The sequence below is a fragment of the Gorilla gorilla genome, chromosome X (assembly GCF_029281585.2).
Source record: "Gorilla gorilla gorilla isolate KB3781 chromosome X, NHGRI_mGorGor1-v2.1_pri, whole genome shotgun sequence".
NCBI lineage: Eukaryota > Metazoa > Chordata > Mammalia > Primates > Hominidae > Gorilla > Gorilla gorilla.
Window position 1 is genome coordinate 11528706 of NC_073247.2, and position 21434 is coordinate 11550139.

Consider the following 21434-nt stretch of genomic DNA (forward strand, 5'->3'; position numbering starts at 1 on the left):
ACCAGGACTCACCATTGTTGATCAGGACATGGAGAGGAATCTTCTTCATCTTGAACTTCTGCACAAACTGCCGGATGGACGTCATGGAAGCCAAGTCACAGTATAAAAATTCCACTGGAAAAGGACAACAACAAAAAATACCTGGTTATCTCCCAACCTATTTCAGAGATTAAGAAAATTTCTAAACAGGTCAAACTCAATTTCATCTAGGAAGTAACACTTTTTTTTTTTTGCTCTTTTTGAGATGGAGTCTTGCTCTGTTGACCAGGCTGGAGTGCTGTGGCATGATCTCAGCTCACTGCAGCCTCTGCTTCCTGGGTTCCAGTGATTCTCCTGCCTCAGCCTCCCAGGTAGCTGGGATTACAGGCACATGCCACCACGCCCAGCTAATTTTTGTATTTTTTTTTTTTTTTTTAGTAGAGACAATGTTTCACCATGTTGGCCAGGCTGGTCTCAAACTCTTTACCTCAGGTGATCCACCCGCCTCAGCCTCCCAAAGTGCTGGGATTACAGGCGTGAGCCACTGCACCCGTCCAGGAAGTAACACTGAATTGGACATGTCAGTAGGGTACAATGAGGAGCTCATACTCTAGGGAGATCAATGAGTCCCATCCTTGTATAGTCCCCTTCCCTTGAGTCTGTGTGGGACCTGTCATTCTCCTCCTGACCTTGATGTGAGCTGATGTTTTGTGAGAGCGCCTTGGGGCCAGAACCTGGGCACGGCCTCTCTAGGAGCTGACAGCAGCCCCTGGCCAAAAGCCAGCAAGACACTCAGATCGCCAGATCTGCAGCTTCCAGGAATTGGATTCTGTGTATAACCATGTGAATTTCAAAGATCCTGAACTCCAGAGAGAACCTCAGGTCAGATGACACTTTGGTTGTAGCCTAGTGAGACCCAGAAGAGAGAATGCCATTATACCTGCCCAGATTCCTGACCCACAGCAGCTGTGGGATAGTAAGTATGAGCCCTTCCACGCTGCTGAGTCTGTGGGTTATTTTGTTACACAGCATATGTAACTGATACACAAAATGACTCAGAAGCAAGGACTTCCTTCTCCTGCAGTAGAGGAATATAGAATATAGAATTTTATATAATAATCAACAGGAAGCAATTTATGCATCCCCTGCTACAGATAGTAAGAAGTAGGAGCCCTTGCACGTTGCTGAATCTGTGTTATTTTGTTACACGGCATATGTAACTAATACACAAAATGGCTCAGAAGCAAGGACTTCCTTCTTCCGCAGGAGAATATAGAATTTTATATAATAATAAAAAAGGATGCCATTTATGGATCCCTTGCTACAGATAGTAAGTATGAGCTCTTCCACGCTGCTGAGTCTGTGTTATTTTGTTACACAGTATATGTAACTAATACACAAAATGACTCAGAAGCAAGGACTTCCTTCTTCTGCAGAAGAATAATAAAAGAAAGCATTTTATTTTTTATTACATTTATGTTTTTGGAGACAGGGTCTCACTATGTCCCCTTGGCTGGTCTCGAACTCCTAAGCTCAAGTGAGCCTCCCACATCAGCCTCCCAAAGTGTTGGATTACAGGCGTGAGCAGCTGTGTCCAACCAAAGATGACATTTTTAGAGAGTGAATGACTCAGGGACAGCTTTATAACATCACATAGGTAGAGAGGTAGACATGTCTATTGTATTCAGTATATCAACTTCACTCTTTATTTCCTCTCTAAATTCCCAGTGGGTCTCCATCGCTAAAAGTGATGTGTTTGATGGTGTTAAAGCTGTTTTTTGTTTTTTTGTTTTTTTTGTTTTTCAGAAGGACTGAGGTTTTGGAGGGAGGGGAACTAGAAAGAAAAGCAAATTCACAGGTATATAATTCTGCCTCCAGGTCCATGGGTTCAAGGAGGTTGGGAGAAAAATGCAACAACCTAAAGTCAGACAGAACAAAATGCATGAAAACTAGCTATTACTTGCAGCAGAGACAGCAGATCTCTGAGGGAAGAAGCAAGTTCCCTTACATTGAGATGGGAAGGTAATTTCTGGAGAGAGGTGGAAGGTACTGGGGGAGGCTGCCAGTGAGTTCTGAAAGGTGAGGATGGGGAATGGTGTGAGGTGGAAGGGCAAATCACAGCATGTGTGCAGAGGTCAGAGACAGGAGTCCTCAGGGAGGGAGCGAGCAGAGGCTGGTTCTGGGGTGGCCGAGAAGAGAACAGCCTTGATCTGCAGGGCTGCTGGTGGTCAGTGTCATTTACAGCCTCCTCATTGGGGAGCCTCATAGGGGAAAATCATTACTGTAAAAGAACTGTTAATATTTTTCTGAAGGCCACATAGCTTTCAGAGGATAAGCAGCGTGTGTGTGTGGTGGGGGGAGGAGTCTGCCTGTGCCCCCCATGTCTGCGCTGATGTATAAAATGCCAGCAATCAATTTTATGACAGACACACCTTGCTTAATAAGCTCTATGAGCCTTACTCTCCAAAACTATTACTGGAATGCTCAACATCATTCCAAAATGAAATGACTCTCCCCTCACCATCAGAGAGAAGAGACAGAGAGGGAGAGTCAGAATGAGAAAGAGAGAGACAGAAAGATAGAAGCAGAGAGAGAGGGAAAGAAAGAAAGAAAGGCTAAGAGAGAGAAAAAAGGGGGAGGAAAAGGGGAAGAGAGAAGAAACACACAGAGATAAAGACAAAGAGACACAGTGAGAGAGAGAAACAGAAAGAGAGAGAGGGACGGGAGACAGTAAAAGGGACAAAGAGAGAAAGGCAGACAGAGAGATACAAAGAAAGAGGCTGGGCACGATGGCTCATGCCTGTAATCCCGGCATTTTAGGAGGCGAAGGCGGGCAGATCACGTGAGGTCAGGACTTTGAGACCAGCTTGGCTAACATGTTGAAACCTCGACTCTACTAAAAATACAAAAATTAGCCAGCTGTGGTGGTGCACACCTGTAATCTCAGCACTTTGGAAGGTGGGCAGAGGTCAGGAGTTCGAGACCAGCCTGGCCAACGTGGTCAAACTCCATCTCTACTAAAAATACAAAAATTAGGCGACTGTGGTAGCACACGCCTGTAATCCCAGCTACTTGGGAGGCTGAGGCAGGAGAATCGCATGAACCTGGGAGGTGGAGGTTGCAGTAAGCCGAGGTCGCACCACTGCACTCCAGCCTGGGTGACAGAGCAAGACTCTGTCTCAAAAAAAAAAAAAGAGACAGAAAGAGGCAAAGAGAGAGAGCATGACAAACACTGAGAGACAGAGAGAGATAGAGAAAAGAAGACAGAGAAAGAGAGAGACAGAGAAAGACAGAGACAGAGAAAAAGAGAGGGAGAGAGAGAGGGAGAAAGACAGAGAGCAGACAGAAAAAGAGAGAGAATGAAATGAGAGAAAGTGTGTGTGTTAGTTTCATATTCCTTACTGTATAAGGAGAAGAAAAGGAAATGGAGAGGATTTGGAGAAATAGGAACATTTTTACACCGTTGGTAGGAGTGTAAATTAGTTCAACCATTGTGGAAGACAGTGTGGTGATTCCTCAAGGATCTAGAACCAGAAATACCATTTGACCCATCAATCCCATTACTGGGTATATACCAAAGGTTTATAAATCATTCTACTATAAAGACACATGCACACGTACGTTTATTGCGGCACTATTAACAATAGCAAAGACTTGAAACCAACCCAAATGCCCATCAATGATAGACTGGATAAAGAAAATGTGGCACATAGACACCATGGAATACTATGCAGCCATAAAAAGGATGGGTTCATGTCCTTTGCAGGGACATGGATGAAGCTGGAAACCATCATTCTCAGCAAACTAACACAGGAACAGAAAACCAAACACTACATGTTCTCAGTCATCAGTGGAAGTTGAACAATGAGAACACATGGACACAGGGAGGGGAACATCACACACCAGGGCCTGTCGGGGGGTGGGGGGATAGGGGAGGGACAGCATTAGGACAAATACCTAATGTAGATGACAGGTTAATGGGTGCAGCAAACCACCATGGCACGTGTATACCTATGTAACAAACCTGCACATTCTGTACATGTATCCAGAACTTAAAGTATAATAATACCAAAAAAACAAGAAGAAAAGGAAATGCTATCTGGATTACTTTGACACAGCACAACTTTCTAAAACACGTCATTCTGGATAAAATATTATCAGGCTGTTAGGACACGCTGCTGAGTCTGCGTTATTTTGTTACACGGCATGTGTAACTAATACACAAAATGATTCAGAAGCAAGGACTTCCTTCTTGTGCAGTAGAATAATAAAAGAGGGCTAGCACTTGCTTGTATTGATGGCTTGTATTTTCACGCGGTTCGTGCATGTGGCAATACCGAAGCACAAAGCTGGGGCGCATACGCACATTTGTTTTCTCATCGAAGACCATAAATAGTTCCCTTCCTCCCATACGTAGCCCATTCTCTTGACTTTCCTTTTCTGGGATGGACTGTGGGGTTCTCGCCGAGAGATGCTTGTGTGCCTCACTTGGGGATCGTAAACGCAAATGTGTCACCTCCTTCAGGAAGTTTTCCTGAACCCCAAGCCACGCCGGGCATCTCTAGATCTGGCTTCCGTGATCGCCACGAAAGTACCCATCATTGCACCTCCTCACTTGCATGACCAGTATGTTTTTAAGCATGTCTCATATGCCTTGGATGCTATGTAACTTTGGAACATACATTGAAATGATGCACCTTTGAGTGTCTAGAGCTGGGGCTCTCAGGGCACACCCAGAAAAAAATCAGCGGAAGAGGTAAAGGGAAGATGTATGGGAGCTTGGGCCACGTCCTCTGCTGGCGCTCTGCCGCATGCCAGCTTCTGCCCCAGAGGGAGGGGAGGGAAGGAGAAGGAAAAAGAGAAAAGAAGAAAAGGGGAGAAAGGTGAAGTGAAAAATATCAGCATGAAGCAAAAATGTGTCCTCAGACAAAAAGGAAATGCATAGACCCCAGGCAGATAGGAATAGGACCCAGGCAGACAGGACTAAGACCCAGCCAGATAGGAATAGGACCCAGGCAGACAGACCCCAGGCAGATAGAAATAGGACCCAGGCAGACAGACCCCAGGCAGATAGGGATAGGACCCAGGCAGACAGACCCCAGGCAGATAGGAATAGGACCCAGGCAGACAGACCCCAGGCAGATAGGGATAGGACCCAGGCAGACAGACCCCAGGCAGATAGAAATAGGACCCAGGCAGACAGACCCCAGGCAGATAGGGATAGGACCCAGGCAGACAGACCCCAGGCAGATAGGAATAGGACCCAGGAAGACAGACCCCAGGCAGATAGGAATAGGACCCAGGCAGATAGACCCCAGGCACATAGGAATAGGACCCAGGAAGACAGACCCCAGGCAGATAGGAATAGGACCCAGGCAGATAGACCCCAGGCACATAGGAATAGGACCCAGGAAGACAGACCCCAGGCAGATAGGAATAGGACCCAGGCAGATAGGAATAGGACCCAGGCAGATAGACCCCAGGCACATAGGAATAGGACCCAGGCAGGCACTGCAAGCTGTGAGCATCATCTTGGGAATATGCAAATGTTTGTGCTGAATTACTTTCCTTTTTAAAATTATGCATTTATTGAGACAGGGTCTTGTTCTGTCACTCAGGCTGGAGTGCAAAGGTGTGATCTGGGCTCACTGCAGCCTCCACCTCCCGAATTCAAGCCATTCTCCCTCCTTAGCCTCCCGAGTAGCTGGGACCACAGGTGCGCAGCACCACGCCTGGCTACTTTTTGTAGTTGCTGTAGAGATGGGATTTTGCAATGTTGCCCAAGCTGAACTCGAACTCCTGGGCTCAAGCGATCCGCCCGCCTTGGCCTCTCAAAGTGCTGGGATTACCGTCGTAAGCCACCTTGCCTGGCCATCCTTTCCTAAGGTAGTAAGAATGTGGTAGGCTAAATGACGGTATCCTCCACTCCGTCCCTAAAAATCTCCTGGTCCTAATCTCTAGAACCTGTGAAAAGATTACCTTGTATGAAAATAGGGTGTTTAGACATTAAAGGTTTTCAAATGAGGAAATTATCCTGTATTAGCCTAAATATAATGACAAAGATTTTTGTTTTTTGTTTGTTAGCTTTTATAGAGACAGGGGTCTCTCTATGTTGCCAAGGTAGGTCTCTAACTCCTGGCCTTGTTATCATACTGCTGCCCAAAATGCTAGGATGACAGGCGTGCGGAGTTTTTTTTTGTTTTGTTTTTTTGTTTTTTTGACAAAGTCTTGCTCTGCCACCCAGGCTGGAATACAGCGGACAGATCTTGGCTGACTGCAACCTCCACTTCCCGAGTTCAAGTGATCCTCCCTTCCTCAGTCTCCCGAGTAGCTGGGATTACAGGCACCCGCCACCACACCCGGCTTATTTTTGTATTTTTAGTAAAGACGGGGTTTCACCATGTTGGCCAGGCTGGTCTCAAACTCCTGACCTCAGGTGATCTGCCCGCCTCGGCCTCCCAAAGTGCTGGGATGACAGGCATGAGCCACCACGCCTAGCCTGGGGTTTTTATAAGAAGGAGGAACAGGCATGCTTGAGACAGATGAGAGAAAATGATGATGTGAAGACAGAGGCAGAGACTGGAGTGATACAGCCACAAGCCGTGGGATGCCTGGAGCCCCCAGGAGCTGGGGGAGGCCAAAAGGATCCTCCCCTAGAGCGTCTGGATGGAGCTCAGCCCTGAGACACCTTGGATTTAAACTCTTGTCCTCCAGACCTGGGAGAGGGTATATTTCTATTGTGCAAGTTCCCCAGTTTTGGTGTTTTTTTTTTTTTAGTTCAATATGATTTTATTCAAAAATGTATACAGCTGAAGGAGGGATCTGGTCTTTTGTTAAAAAAAAAAAAAAAAAAACTTTCACAGTATATATTTGGCCATTTTAGCTCTGTAGTGAACAATACCAGAAAAGGAAGTTTCTGTTCAAGATCCTGACTCCAGCACACTCAGCCAGGTTGCTTGGCAAGATGACACATTTCCTGGTCTGAAGCACACAGCCAATCCTCTCACCTAAGTGGAACAGCAATTCTCCTGCAGGCGCGTGTGTACACACACACACACACACACACACACACACACACACACACACACACACACGAGGTCTTATTTTCACTGCTCTACACAGGGCCCTGAGAACCCTTAATTTTAAAGTTGGGAAAAACGGGCCGGGCGCGGCAGCTCAAGCCTGTAATCCCAGCATTTTGGGAGGCCGAGGTGGGCGGATCACCTGAGGTCGGGAGTTCAAGACCAGCCTGGCCAACATGGAGAAACCCCGTCTCTACTAAAAATACAAAATTAGCCGGGCATGGTGGCACATGCCTGTAATCCCAGCTACTAGGGAGGCTAAGGCAGGAGAATCACTTGAACCTGAGAGGCAGAGGTTGCGGTGAGCCGAGATCGTGCCATTGCACCCCAGCCTGGGCAACAAGAGTGAAACTCTGTCTCAAAAAAAAAAAAAAAAAAAAATTGGGAAAAATATGGAAGGATTCCTTAACTCATTGTCTGCGACAAATCCAACTGCCTTTTAACTCTTAACAACTGCCAGTATCAAATACTTGAAAGTGACGAGATGCTCCATTTAATGGAACAACTCAAATGCTAAGCAATTTGGTCAAGTCACATGCTTGAATATTTTTAAATGTCACTTAAAACTTATCGAGAAAAGATAAGATATGCTTTTCACAGTAACCCTAAGGAACTCACACAGAATAAAAATCTTAATCCTAACGGAGTGTGAATCCACGGTAACAAATGCCTTCTGTCACTGCGATTCTGACAGTGAGACAGTATCATATGAAGACGGGAGATTCACGCACCTGCTGTGTCTGATGCCCCTTTCGGCACCTAGCATGGTGAATGATGTCCACGCTTCCCATAGCCCACACACCACACCCTCCAATGCAGAAAGTGATTCTACAATTCTCACTGTTGCTCTTGAGGCTGCCAATAACTCATCCAACTTTTCTTTTATTTGCAACTCAGTGACAGACGGTAAACCCTGAGACTCAAGAAGATAACCTCATCTGGCCGGGTGTGGTGGCTCATCCCTGTAACCCCAGCACTTTGGGAGGCTGAGATGGGTGGATCACCTGAGGTCAGGAGTTCGAGACCAGCCTGGCCAACATGGTGAAATCCGGTCTCTACTAAAAATACAAAAATTAGCCAGATGTGGTGGTGCACGCCTGTAATCCCAGATACTCGGGAGGCTGAGGCAGGACAATCGTTTGAACTCAGGAGGCTGAGGCAGGATACTCGTTTGAACCCGGGAGGTGGAGGTTGCAGTGAGCCGAGATCACAGCACTGCACTCCAGCCTGGGCGACGGAGCAAGACTATGTTTCAAAAAAAAAAAGATAACTTCATCCACAGAAGAATTTCTAACATCTAAAGGGGTTTCCTGAGGGCAAGTCAGAAATACAGATTTCTGAAATGAATGCTGCCCAAGAGATGAAGTCAACCGGAAAGACACGGAGGCATGTGTTGATAAATAGGGATCAAGAAGAAAAAAAAATTCCTTTTGTTTGGAGTTCTGGCAAATCGCCTGGTTTGGAGGAACTGAATTACCCCTTCTTCTTTGCGATAGAGAACATCATTATGGAATGAACTGTACCTCCCTAAAAAATCCTTTTGTCTGAGGCTCTGGCAAACCTCCTAATTTGGAGGAACTGAATAGTGCCTTCATTTTTTCTTTGCAACAGATATAGGACATCGTTATAGACTGAGCCGTGCCCTCCCTCACTCATCATCAGAACCCTTAAACTCCAATGTGACTTTATTTGCAGACAGGGCCTGTAGGAGCTCAAAAGGGTGAGGCCCTCGTCCAGTAGGACTGGTGTCCTTATAATCAGAGAAACACACACCAGGTGTGATGGTTAATGCCGAGTGTCAACCTGATTGGATTGAAGGATGCAAAGTATTGATCCTGGGTGTGTCTGTGAGGGTGTGGCCAGACAATTTAACATTTGAGTTAGTGGGGTGGGAAAGGCAGACCCACCCTTAATCGGGGTGGGCACCATCTAATCAGCTGCCAGCACGGCACATTCAAAAAGCAGGAAAAAGAATGTGAAAAGGTCAGACTGGCCTAGCCTCCCATGCTACAGCTTTCTCCCGTGCTGGATGCTTCCTGCCCTCAAAAATTGGACTCCAAGTTCTTCAGCTTTAGCACTCGGGCTGGCTTCCTTGCTCCTCAGCTCGCAGACAGCTTATTGTAGGACCTTGTGATCCTGTGAGTTAATACTGAATAAACCCCCCTTTATATATAGCTATTTATCCTGTTAGTTATATCCCTCTAGAGAACCCTGGCCAATACAGGGTGCATCCCTCACCCCCTACATCTATAACCCTGCTGCCTGAGTTGATAGGAAAGCAGAAAGAGCCCCTTTTTAATGTTTAATTTTATTAAGTATGCCATTTCCCAGTGCCCAAACTCATGTTGATTTCAAAAACTGCCCTTTTAAAGCATGTGGACAGGGTGACAATTCATAGCAGGTGACAAAAATGTTTTATAAATAATATCGACGGAAACAGAAGGTGTCACCATCTGCAGAATGCAGCCAAAATATTCAGAAGATTTGTATCACTCTAAGTTCTCGTGCTAGTAAGAAATAAAAAAGCAGGCCGGGCGCGGTGGCTCACGCCTGTAATCCCAGGACTTTGGGAGGCTGAGGCGGGCGATCACCTGAGTTCAGGAGTTCGAGACCAGCCTGGCCAACATGGCAAAACCCTGTCTCTACTAAAAATATAAAACTTAGCTGGGCATGGTGGTGCATGCCTGTAATCCCAGCTACTTCGGAGACTGAGGCAGGGGAATCGCTTGAACCTGGGAGGCGGAGGTTGCAGTGAGCCGAGACCATGCCACTGCACTCCAGCCTGGTGACAGTGCCAGACTCCATCTCAAAAAAAAAGCTATGTAAATACATGAATCATTAGATATTAGCCTTTCTTTGCTGAGCCTTGCACATTTCCACGAGGTGTCTCTGGAAGCAGGTTAGCTTTGGTCTTATTGCTGCGTGGAGCAGAGATGAGAGGGATGGGCCATGACGTGCCATCCTGCAGCATTCTGGTCTTTGTATGATCACGGCTGGTTGCGCTGCAGGAGCACTCCAGGTCTTTTCACCTAGTTCTTTGTTGTTGTTGTTGTTGTTTGAGATGGAGTTTCACCCTGTAGCTCAGGCTGAGGTGCGGTGGTGCGATCTCGGCTCACTGCAACCTCCGCCTCCTGGATTCAACCAATTCTCCTGCCTCAGCCTCCTGAGTAGCTGGGACTACAAGCACCCACCACCACGCCTGGCTAATTTTTGTGTTTTAGTAGAGACAGGGTTTCACCATGTTGCCCAGGCTGTTCTTGAACTCCAGACCTTGTGATCTGCCCGCCTCGGCCTCCCAAAGTGCTGGGATTACAGGTGTGAAGCACCTCGCCCGGCCTCGTCTAGCTATTGATGACATACTCAGACCAACCCGTGGGGTCCCGGGTCCCCAGAACAGATGTGGACATGGCTCCGATATCACAAGAACTGGCGCTTCCTGCAGCAGCACACACCTGAGGTTGAGACACAGTGATTAGGTTTTGTTTTATCGTGGCTGATCTAGGACACTTTAAATAACACAACACCCAAGAGTAAGCCAAACGTGGCAGCCAAAAGTGCTCCTGACCTTGTGATCTGAAATATATACTTTAACCTTCTCTTGGAAGGCATGTTTTAAGATAATATAACAGCTTCCTCATCATGGAGAATGAAGCCCATCTGTACCAAGTCACCAGGCCATCAAGGAAAAGGAAATAAGTACTTTCAATATTTTCCTTAGAGAAATACAGTTGGGTGGGCAGGTGCAGTGGCTCACACCTGTTATCCCAGCACTTTGGGAGGCCAAAGCGGGTGGATCGCTTGAGGTCAGGAGCTCAAGACCAGCCTGGCCAACACGGTGAAACCCCATCTCTACTAAAAATAAAAAAATTAGCCGGGCATGGGGGCAGGCACCTGAAATCCCAGCTACTTGGATGGCTGAGGCAGGAGAATTGCTTAAACCTGGGAGGTGGAGGTTGCAGTGAGCTGAGATCGCACCACTGCACTCCAGCCTGGGTGACAGAGCCAGACTGTCTCAAAAAATAAATAAATAAATAAAGTAATATATTGGATGGTATGATGGTACACACACTCCTGAATCAGACGGCTGCCACTCTGTGAACTGTTACTGCAAGCTGTGTGTGGTGAGACATGTTCAGAAATTGAAAGTAAATGTTTAGAAACTTAAAAAATAATAATGACAGTCATTTAAGCTTTGCTCAATCCAATGACTTTCAAAAACACACTGAGAGCTTCTAGTTTCCATGTTTCTTAAATGCATTTTTTTTTAGTAATTCATTTTTATTGTAACTACGGCAGTTATCAATCTGCTGCAGATTAGGGGAGAGGCAGTTTTGCCATGGAGAGTTTAAAAGAGCTGATTCTGAGCACAGTGTCAATCCGGATAGAAACTCCTGAGGTACTGCTGTAATTTTCCACAAAAACACTTGTGGGGATGTAAGAAAGAGGAAAACCCATACTACTGCCAATAATTGGAACCAGTGATCAAAGGATGGGTAAAAGCACACGCTGAGCTTCCAAAAACAGCAGTGTGAATGGATTTTTTTTTAAAAAAACTAGAAGATGCATTTTTCTTGCTACTTGAGAAAAAAGGCTTATAGCCACTAGCAACATGAACATCACCATTCTATTGAGATCACTGGCTTGCAAGGCAGTGATATAGTTTAGATCTGTGTCCCCACCCAAATCTCATGTTGAATTGTAATCCCCAGTGTTGGAGGAGTGGCCTGGGGAGAGGTGATTGGATCATGGAGGTGGATTTCTCACGAATGGGTTAGCACCATCCCCCCCTTGGTGCTGTTCTTGTGACCGTGAATGAGTTCCCTCAAGATCTGGTTGTTTAAAAGTGCACAGCACCTCCCCTCCACTCTCGCTCCTGCTCTAGCCATTAAGATGTGCTGGCTTCCACTTCACCTTCCATCATGATTGTAAGTTTCCTGAGGCCTCCCCAGAAGCAGAAGCTGCTCTGCTTCCTGTACAGCTTGCAGAACCATGAGCCAAATAAACCTCTTTTCTTTATAAATCATCCAGTCTCAGGTACTTCTTTATAGCAATGCAAGAACAGACTAATACAGATGGATGCATGCATGGACGGATGGATGGATGAATTGATGGATGGGTGAAAGGATGGGTAGATGGGTGGATGGGTGGATGGATGGATGGATGGACTGGATAGATGGATGGATAAATGGATGGATGGGTGGATGGGTGGATGGGTGGATGGATGGATGGATGGATGGCTGAATTGATGGATAGATGAATAGATGAATAGATGGATGGATAAATGGATGGATGCATGGATGGATGGAGGAATTGATGGATAGACGGATGGGTGGATAAATGGATGGGTGGGTGGATGGATGGGTGGATGGATGGGTGGATGGATGGATGGATGGGTGGGTGGATGGATGGATGGGTGGGTGGGTGGATGGATGGATGGGTGGGTGGGTGCATGGGTGGGTGGATGGGTGGGTGGGTGGATGGATGGATGGCTGAATTGATGGATAGATGAATAGATGAATAGATGGATGGATAAATGGATGGATGCATGGATGGATGGAGGAATTGATGGATAGACGGATGGGTGGATAAATGGATGGGTGGCTGGATGGATGGGTGGATGGATGGGTGGATGGATGGATGGATGGGTGGGTGGATGGATGGATGGGTGGGTGGGTGGATGGATGGATGGGTGGGTGGGTGCATGGGTGGGTGGATGGGTGGGTGGGTGGATGGATGGATGGCTGAATTGATGGATAGATGAATAGATGAATAGATGGATGGATAAATGGATGGATGCATGGATGGATGGAGGAATTGATGGATAGACGGATGGGTGGATAAATGGATGGGTGGGTGGATGGATGGGTGGATGGATGGGTGGATGGATGGATGGATGGGTGGGTGGATGGATGGATGGGTGGGTGGGTGCATGGGTGGGTGGATGGGTGGGTGGGTGGATGGACTGATGGATGGATAGATGGATGGATGGATAAATGGATGGATGAATTGATGGATGGATGGATGAATTGATGGATGGATGGATGGGTGGGTGGATGGATGGATGGATGGATGGATGGGTGGGTGCGTGGGTGGGTGGGTGGGTAGATGGACTGATGGATGGATAGATGGATAGATGGATGGATGGATGGATGGATGGATGGATGGATAAATGGATGGATAAATGGATGGATGGATGGATGAATTGATAGATGGATAGTGATATGGTTTGGATCCGTGTCCTCATTCAAATCTCATGTTGAATTGGAATCCCCAGTGCTGGAGGTGGACCCTTGTAGGAGGAGATTGGGTTACGGGGGTGGATTTCTCAGGAATAGTTTAGCGCCATCCCCTGGGTGCTGTTCTTGCAATAGTGAATGAGTTCTCGTGGCATCTGGTTGTTGAAAAGTGTGTAGCATCTCCCCAGCCCACCCCAACTGCATCTCTGTCTCTCCTTCTCTTGCTAGGGCCATATAAGACACCTGCTTTCCTTCACTTTCCACTATGATTATGCATTTCCTCATGCCTCCCTAGAAGCAGAAGCTGCTCTGCTTCCCGTATAGCCTGCAGATCCATGAGCCAATTAAACTTCTTTTCTTTATAAATTACCCAGTCTCAGTGTAGCAATTCCTCAAACACCTAGAACCAGAAACACCATTTGACCCAGCAATCCCATTACTACGTATATATCCAAAGAAATAGAAATCATTCTATTATAAAGATACAGGCACACATATGTTCATTGCAGCACTATTCACAATAGCAAGGATGTGGAATCAGCTCAAATGCCCAAGAATGATAGACTGGATATAAAAAAAATGGTACATATACACCATGGAATACTATGCAGCCATAAAAAGGAACGAGATCATGTCCTTTGCGGGGACATGGATGGAGCTAGAAGCCAGTATTCTTGGCAAACTAATGCAGGAACAGAAAACCAAACACTGTACACTCTCACTCATAAGTGGGCGCTTAACAATGAGAACACATGGATACAGGGAGGGGAACAACACACACTAGGGCATGTTGTGGGTGGGGGTCAGGGAGGGGGAGAGCACCAGGAAAAATAGCTAATGCCTGCTCAGTAGTGAAGTACAAATCAAAACAACGAGATACCACCTCACATCAGTTAGAAGGGCGATCATTAAAAAATCAGGATACAACAGATGCTGGAGAGGATGTGGAGAAATAGGAACGCTTTTACACTGCTGGTGAGAGTGTAAGTTAGTTCAACCATTGTGGAAGACAGTGTGGGGATTCCTCAAGGATCTAGAACCAGAAATACCATTTGACCCAGCAATCCCATGACTGGGTATATACCCAAAGGATTATAAATCATGCTACTATAAAGACACATGCACACGTATGTTTACTGCAGCACTGTTCATAATATTAAAGACTTGGAACCAACCCAAATGCCCATCATTGACAGACTGAATAAAGAAAATGTAGCACATAGACACCATGGAATACTATGCAGACATTAAAAAGGATGAGTTCATGTCCTTTGCAGGGACACGGATGAATCTGGAAACCATCATTCTCAGCCAACTAACACAAGAACAGAAAACTAAACACCACATGCTCTCACTCTTAAGTGGGAGCTGAACAATGAGAACACAGGGACACAGGGAGGGGAACATCACACACTGGGGCCTGTTGGGGGGTGGGGGGCAAGGGGAGGGATAGCTTTAAAAGAAATACCTAATGTAGATGACGAGTTGATGGGTGCAGCAAACCACCATGGCACGTCTATACCTATATAACAAACCTGCATGTTCTGCACATGTACCCCAGAACTTAAAGTATAATAGTAAAAAGAATAGCTAACTCATGCTGGGCTTAATACTTAAGTGATGGGTTGACAGGTGCAGCAAACCACCATGGCACATGTTTATCTATGTACGATCCTGCACGTGTACCCGGAACTTAAAATTTTAAAAAATTACCCAGTCTCAGGTATTTCTTCAGAGCAGTGTGAGAACGGAGTAATACAGGCAACCAATGGGCTTTGCTCATTCTTGCAATCAGCATCTTTTTTTTTTTTTTTTTTTTTGCATCCATTCAGGAGCTACCTCACACCAAGAGTAACGCTGGTAGGAAGGGTAAGGGGAACAGGGTATGGCTGGCATCACTAGGGGAAGATGAGCTGATACATCAAGCCCTGCAGCAGGGGAAGGCAGAATGCTCACTGGGTGCTAGAACTTGAACTTCACCCCTGACATTCAGAAAAATCTGTTTGGACAAAGAGCAGAGCAGGAATGAAGCCCACAATTAAGATTGCGATCAATTATCTTTGTTTTTTTTTTTTGAGGCAGAGTCTTGCTCTGTTGCCCAGGCTGGAGTGCAGTGGTGCGATCTTGGCTCACTGCAACCTCCACCTGCCAGGTTCAAGCGATTCAGCCTCCCAAGTAGCTGGGATTACAGGCACGCACCACCACGCCTGGCTGATTTTTGTATTTTTAGTAGAGACAAGGTTTCGATGATCAATCATCTTTTTGACGCACTGCTGGATTCTGTTTGCTAGTATATCGTTGAGCATTTGTGCGCCTATCTTCATCTGGGATATTGGCCTGTAGTTTTCTATTTTTGTCGTGTCCTTGTCAGATTTTGGTATCAAGATGATACAGGTTTTGTAGAATAAGTTAGGGAGGAATCCCTCCGCCTCAATTTTTTAGAATAGTTTCAGTCAGATTGGAACCAGCTCTTCTTTGTACATCTGGTCGAATTCAGCTGTGAATTTGTCTGGTCTTGGGGCTTTTTTTTTTTGATTGATAGGTTTTTGTAAATTACTGATTCAATTTCATAACTTGTTATGAAATGAGTCTGTTCAGGATTTGATTTCTTCCCGATTCAATCGTGGGAAGCATGAGGGAATCAGCCCAGGTGTCCATCAATTATGTGTTGGATCAAGAAAATGTAGTTGGTGCATATATAGCGTAGAATAGTATAGAGCCATAAAAAAGAATGAAGTCATGTTTTTTACAGCAATACAGATGCAGCTGGAGGCCATTATCCTAAGTGAATTAACACAGAAACGGAAAATTAAATACCACTTGTTCTCAATTACACATAGGCGCTAAACATTGAATAATCAGGCATAAAAATGGGAAGATGGCACACCTGCCATTCCAAAAGCAGGGGAGGGAGAGGGGTGTAAAGGCTGAAACTCTACCTACGAGGTATTTTGTTCACCGTTTGAGTGATAGGTTCAACTGAAACGTGAACCGCAGCACTACACAATGTATCTTACAACAAAGCTGCACGTGTACCTCATGAAACTTTTTTAAAAAGAAAACAAACAAGGCCGGGGGGCGGGTGGCTCACGCCTGTAATCCCAGCACTTTGGGAGGCCGAGGTGGGTGGATCACGAGGTCAGGAGATCGAGACCATCCTGGCTAACACGGTGAAACCCTGTCTCTACTAAAACTACAAAAAATTAGCTGGGCGTGGTAGTGGGTGCCTGTAGTCCCAGCTACTCAGGAGGCTGAGGCAGGAGAATGGCATGAACCCGGGAGGCGGAGCCTGCAGTGAGCCGAGATTGTGCCACTGCACTCCAGCCTGGCGACAGAGCAAGACTCCCTCTCAAAAAAAAAAAAAAAAAGTAGTAAAAATAAAAATAAAAAAATAAAAAACAAGGAAAAACAAAAGAGTATGAGGCTTCAAGGCCACTGGACGAAGACACCAGGGTGATCTGTGCACAGCACACAGGAAATCCTACTTGCTAGGAGCTCAGTGGCTGCGTTCACCTGGAACCCAACCCATGTAGGAGCTGCGTCCCTTTCCCAGGGCACCGTGAGAGGGACCAGGGAACCGAACACAGGAGGATCTCCGGAAGACTTGAGATAGGTTTTTTCATTCCACCTGGAGTACCTTCAACGATACCTTCATTCTATTTAGATAATTTAGAGAAATGAAAGTTAGAGTGTTTAGGAGTATTTAACGCACCCCTAGGAGCTACGAAATGAGTGTCTGCCACGTAGCTCATGGAATAAGATGGAGTATACCAGTTATCCACGTGGCAAGAACAGAAAAGAACCAGGAAGTACAGCTTCAGCCAATGACGGCACTCCCAGTTACTGGTCATGATATAAAACCAAAATGGTGGCCTCCTACACTCAGAGCCTGTGAAAAAGCTGATGTCTGTATCTTGATGGTAAAGATACAGAGTATTAAAAAGGAGGAATTACAATTGTTTCAACAATTGTTCAACAATTGTTAAAACGTTCACATTTATCAGCCAAACAAGCAAAAACCAAGTAGAAATGGCCCTAGTCACACAAGACAGCAATGATTCAAGTCTAAAACGTTAATGGAACAAGGAGGATCATCGCCTATGAAGGCATGGTTTGGATCCGTGTAACCAACCTTGTAACCCAACAGGGCTAACTTGAAAATCATAAACCAAATGCTGAATTGAGATGAAGCTATAATGTGCCATTTTCACACCATTTTCTTCAGAATAACACAATATCCAAGTATATTTTTCAAGAATTCCTAGGTAGGCAGGGAGAAATGAACAAAATCAACATTGTGGGGGAGGGAAGAAAGAAGGGAGGGAAGAAAAGAGGGAGGGAAGAAAGGAGGGAGGGAAGGAGGGAAAGGAGGAGGGAGGGAGGAAGGAAGAATGAATGGAAGGAGGGAAGAAAGAAAGGGATGGAGGGAGAAAGGAGGGAAGAAAGAAAGGGGAGGGAGGGAGAAAGGGAGGAAGAAAGGGAAGGAGGAAAGGATGGGTGGAAACAGGGAAGGGGAGGGGAAGGAAGAAAAAATTAATGGAATAAGGGAAGAAAGAAAGGGAGGAACGGAGAAAGGGAAGAAGAAAGGGAAGGAGGAAAGGATGGGTAGAAAGAGGGAAGGGAAGGGGAGGGGAGGGAAGAATGAATGAATGGAAGGAGGGAAGAAAGAAAGGGAGGGAGGGAGAAAGGGAGGAAGAAAGGGGAGGAGGAAAGGATGGGTAGAAAGAGAGAAGGGGAGGGGAGGGAAGAAAGAATGAATGGAAGGAGGGAAGAAAGGGAGGGAGGAAGAAAGGGAAGGAAGAACGGATGGGTGGAAAGAGGGAAGGAAATAAGAGGAATGAAGGGAGGGAGGAAGCAAGGAAGGGAGGGAGGGAGGGAGGATGAATGGAAGATGGAAGGAAGGAAGAAAGGAAGGGAGGGAGGGCGGGAGAAAGGGAGGAAGAAAGGGAAGGAGGAAAGGATGGGTGGAAAGAGGGAAGGGAAGGGGAGGGGAGGGAAGAATGAATGGAAGGAGGGAAGAAAGGGAGGGAGGAAGAAAGGGAAGGAGGAAAGGATGGGTGGAAACAGGGAAGGAAATAAGAGAGGAATGAAGGGAGGGAGGGAGGGAGGAAGCAAGGAAGGGAGGAAGGCAGGGAGGAAGGGAGGAAGAAAGGGAAGGAGGAAAGGATGGGTGGAAATGGGGAAGGAAGGAAGGAAGGAAGGAGAAACAAGGTCCCAGAAAATACTGTGAATAATATATTTAACGAGGCAGGAAATGCAAAATTACAAATAGGAAACACTGTACTGTATGAAAAAAGCTTTAAAATGATAGGTTTCTGTTTCTTAGTATCCTGATAATATGTTACATTTGTAAGTAAAATGTGAAAATCTCAAGGAAATGATTTTCTCAGAGATACTAATTATCCCAATTCAATCAAGGAAATTAGGTCTAATCAGACCAATAGCTATAAGAAAAATAGAGAAGAATAATGAAAGAATGGCATGAAGAAAGGGTAGATGAGTGCAGAGGGTATTTTAGAAAATTCTTCTAGACTTTGAAAGAACAGATAAATGCCCTGATACTGACTGGTTGGACAAAAAGAGTCTGAGGTGGTTTGTTTTGTGAAATTTATGCTGTTCTGATAGAAATTCTGAAAAAAGCAGAGCAGAAGAAATTTGCTAGGAGGGCAGGAATTGCTTGATGAGTAACATTTATATATACAGATGAAAAAAATCATAAAAATGTAAACTTAAAAAAGTCTTCCACTGAGACATACAAAAGCAAATGTATTTAACACTAAGAAAAAAATCAGATAATTTCCAGAAATGCTGTCCATTCTGAAATATTATTAAAGAGCTCCTAGAATAAATTTGATAAGTGTGTCCATAACCACTACCTGGAAATCAGATCTTAGTCAACCCTGTAACCCAACGGGGCTAATTTGAAAATCATCATGGCCAGGTGTGGTGGCTCACCCTGTAACTGCAGCATTTTGAGAGGCCGAGGTGGGAGGATTGCTTGAGGCCAGTTCAAGACCAGCCTGGGCAACACAGCAAGACCCTACCTCCACAAAAGGAAGTCATAAGAAATTATCTGAGTGTGGCAGTGCATGTCTGCAATCCCAGCTACGTGGGAGGCTGAGGTGGCCGGACTGCTCGAGCATAGGAGGTTGAGGCTGCAGTGAGCTATGATTATGCCTCTGCACCTCTGCACTCCAGCCTAGAAAACAGAGCAAGACCCTGTCTCAAAATAATATAAAATAAAAACCCACCATTTAGACCAGGAGGTAGCGCTTGTGGAGAAGGCATTCAGCTCACAGCAGCAACAGCTTTCAAGCATCTACCAACAGCCAACACAGCCCCTGAATCCGTCTGCACCTGCCCTGTCCCTACGCATCCTAATAAATTCACGAGTGTCCCAGGAAGCCAGAACCTCCGGGATCCAGGCAGCCAGAGGACACTTCTTCCTGCACTTGTGGGTAGCAAGAGCCGTCCTGCTACACAAAAAGCCCAGTTCTTGGAGCCAAGAGCTGATACAGCCACATCCTGCAGTCTTGAGCACGGACGAGCTCATGATGGCCTCTGGCCTCTCTTCATTCAGGAGGGAAGGAACCCGGGTGCCTGAATTGCCGGAATTTGCCAAGAAGGAGGGCAGATTTGTTGTCACCCCCTGCGTCTCTTGTTTCTACATATTTATCAATTTAAAAATCAAGGTGAAATACCAGTATCTCTTAGTCGTTATGCAGGTATGGAGCGCCTCTCTGGAGACCTGAAATCCTATTTTCTTTGTATGAGGCAGCTATCCATCTGCCCCTAAGACCTACTGTGAAAGAGGCTGCAGCGAGATTATTCTCTGTGTGTGTGTGTGTGTGTGTGTGTGTGTGTGTGTGTGTGTGTGAGAGAGAGAGAGAGAGAGAGAGGGAGAGAGAAAATGAGAGAGAAAGAGAGGGAGAAAAAAAGAACAAAAGACAGAGAAAGTTATAGAGAAAGAGAGGGAGAGAAAGAAAGAGACATAGGGAGGAAAGAGACTGAGAGAGAAAGATTGTGACACAGAAATAGAAGCACAGAAAGAGAGATTGAAAGAGACAGAGTGTGTGCCAGAGAGACAGAGAGAGAGACATACAAATAAAGAGCGAGAAAGAAAGAATAAGAGACAGGCCGGGCGTGGTGGCTCACACCTGTAATCCCAATAGTTTGGGAGGCTGAGGTGGGTGGATCGCCTGATGTCAGGAGTTCGAGACCAGCCTGGCCAACATGGTGAAACCCCATCTCTACTAAAAATATAAAAACTAGCTGAGCGTGGTGGCAGGCACCTGTAATCCCAGCTACTCGGGAGGCTGAGGCAGGAGAATCGCTTGAACCCGGGAGACGGAGGTGGTAGTGAGCCAAGATGGCTCTATTGCACCCCAGACTGAGGAAGAAGAGCAACACTCTATCTAAAAAAAAAATAAAAAAAAAAAAAAGGAGAGAGACAGAAACTGAGAGACAGACAGAATAGGTGAGAGACAGAGTGAGAGAAAGAGGAGAGAGGCAGAGAAAGTGACAGAGAGGGACAGACAGGAATAGAATGAGAGAGACAGGGGTTGTGACACAGAGAGGGAGAGAAAGAGAGAGAGACATACATAGAGAGAGAGAAAGACAGCGAGAGAGAGCTACCTGGCACGGTGGGATAAAATTAAATAAGTGGGTGACGCCTTTGTTTTCATTGTGTTTACTACGATGGCCCTCCTTTCCCCTTGAGCACTTGAGATACATCACTAGGAGACAACTCAAGTTAAAACAATGCTCCTCGGATACACAGCTGTCCTCAGAAACCACCTTCAGGATAAACTCTGTAAATATTGTTGTCAGAATGGTAAAGTGTTCAGATAATTAAAATTGTCCTGTGACTCCCAGGTCTAGTCTAGAAAAGAAGATTAAAATGAAAGCACCATTGACCCACCCGCGAGGCAAAGAGCAGATGCCCCAAAGGGCTCGTGTAAGTAAAGAGGAAAGAAAGGCTTTGGAAGACAAGGCACTACCCAAGGGCGAGAAGTCAATCTTGATGTTGCCGTGGAAACGGGGACTTGTGAAGAGCTTTCAAGAACAATTCTGTCTCCAAGGAGGTAAATGGTCCTCCTGGGAATGCGCTGAAACCATTATCCACCCACAGGACTGG

The 21434-nt window shown here is 45.9% G+C and overlaps 1 protein-coding gene across 4 annotated transcripts in view; it reads right to left on the bottom strand.

The window, feature by feature from the left end:
- The window catches only part of DHRSX (dehydrogenase/reductase X-linked), a 294832-nt gene that overhangs the window by 67125 nt on the left and 206273 nt on the right, over positions 1–21434 (bottom strand). For all 4 annotated transcript variants that reach the window (XM_055376339.2, XM_055376338.2, XM_055376341.2 and 1 more), the window contains one exon: positions 13–114. In XM_055376339.2, the coding sequence (XP_055232314.1) occupies positions 13–114 (102 nt within the window). The remainder of the gene's footprint in view (positions 1–12; positions 115–21434) is intronic.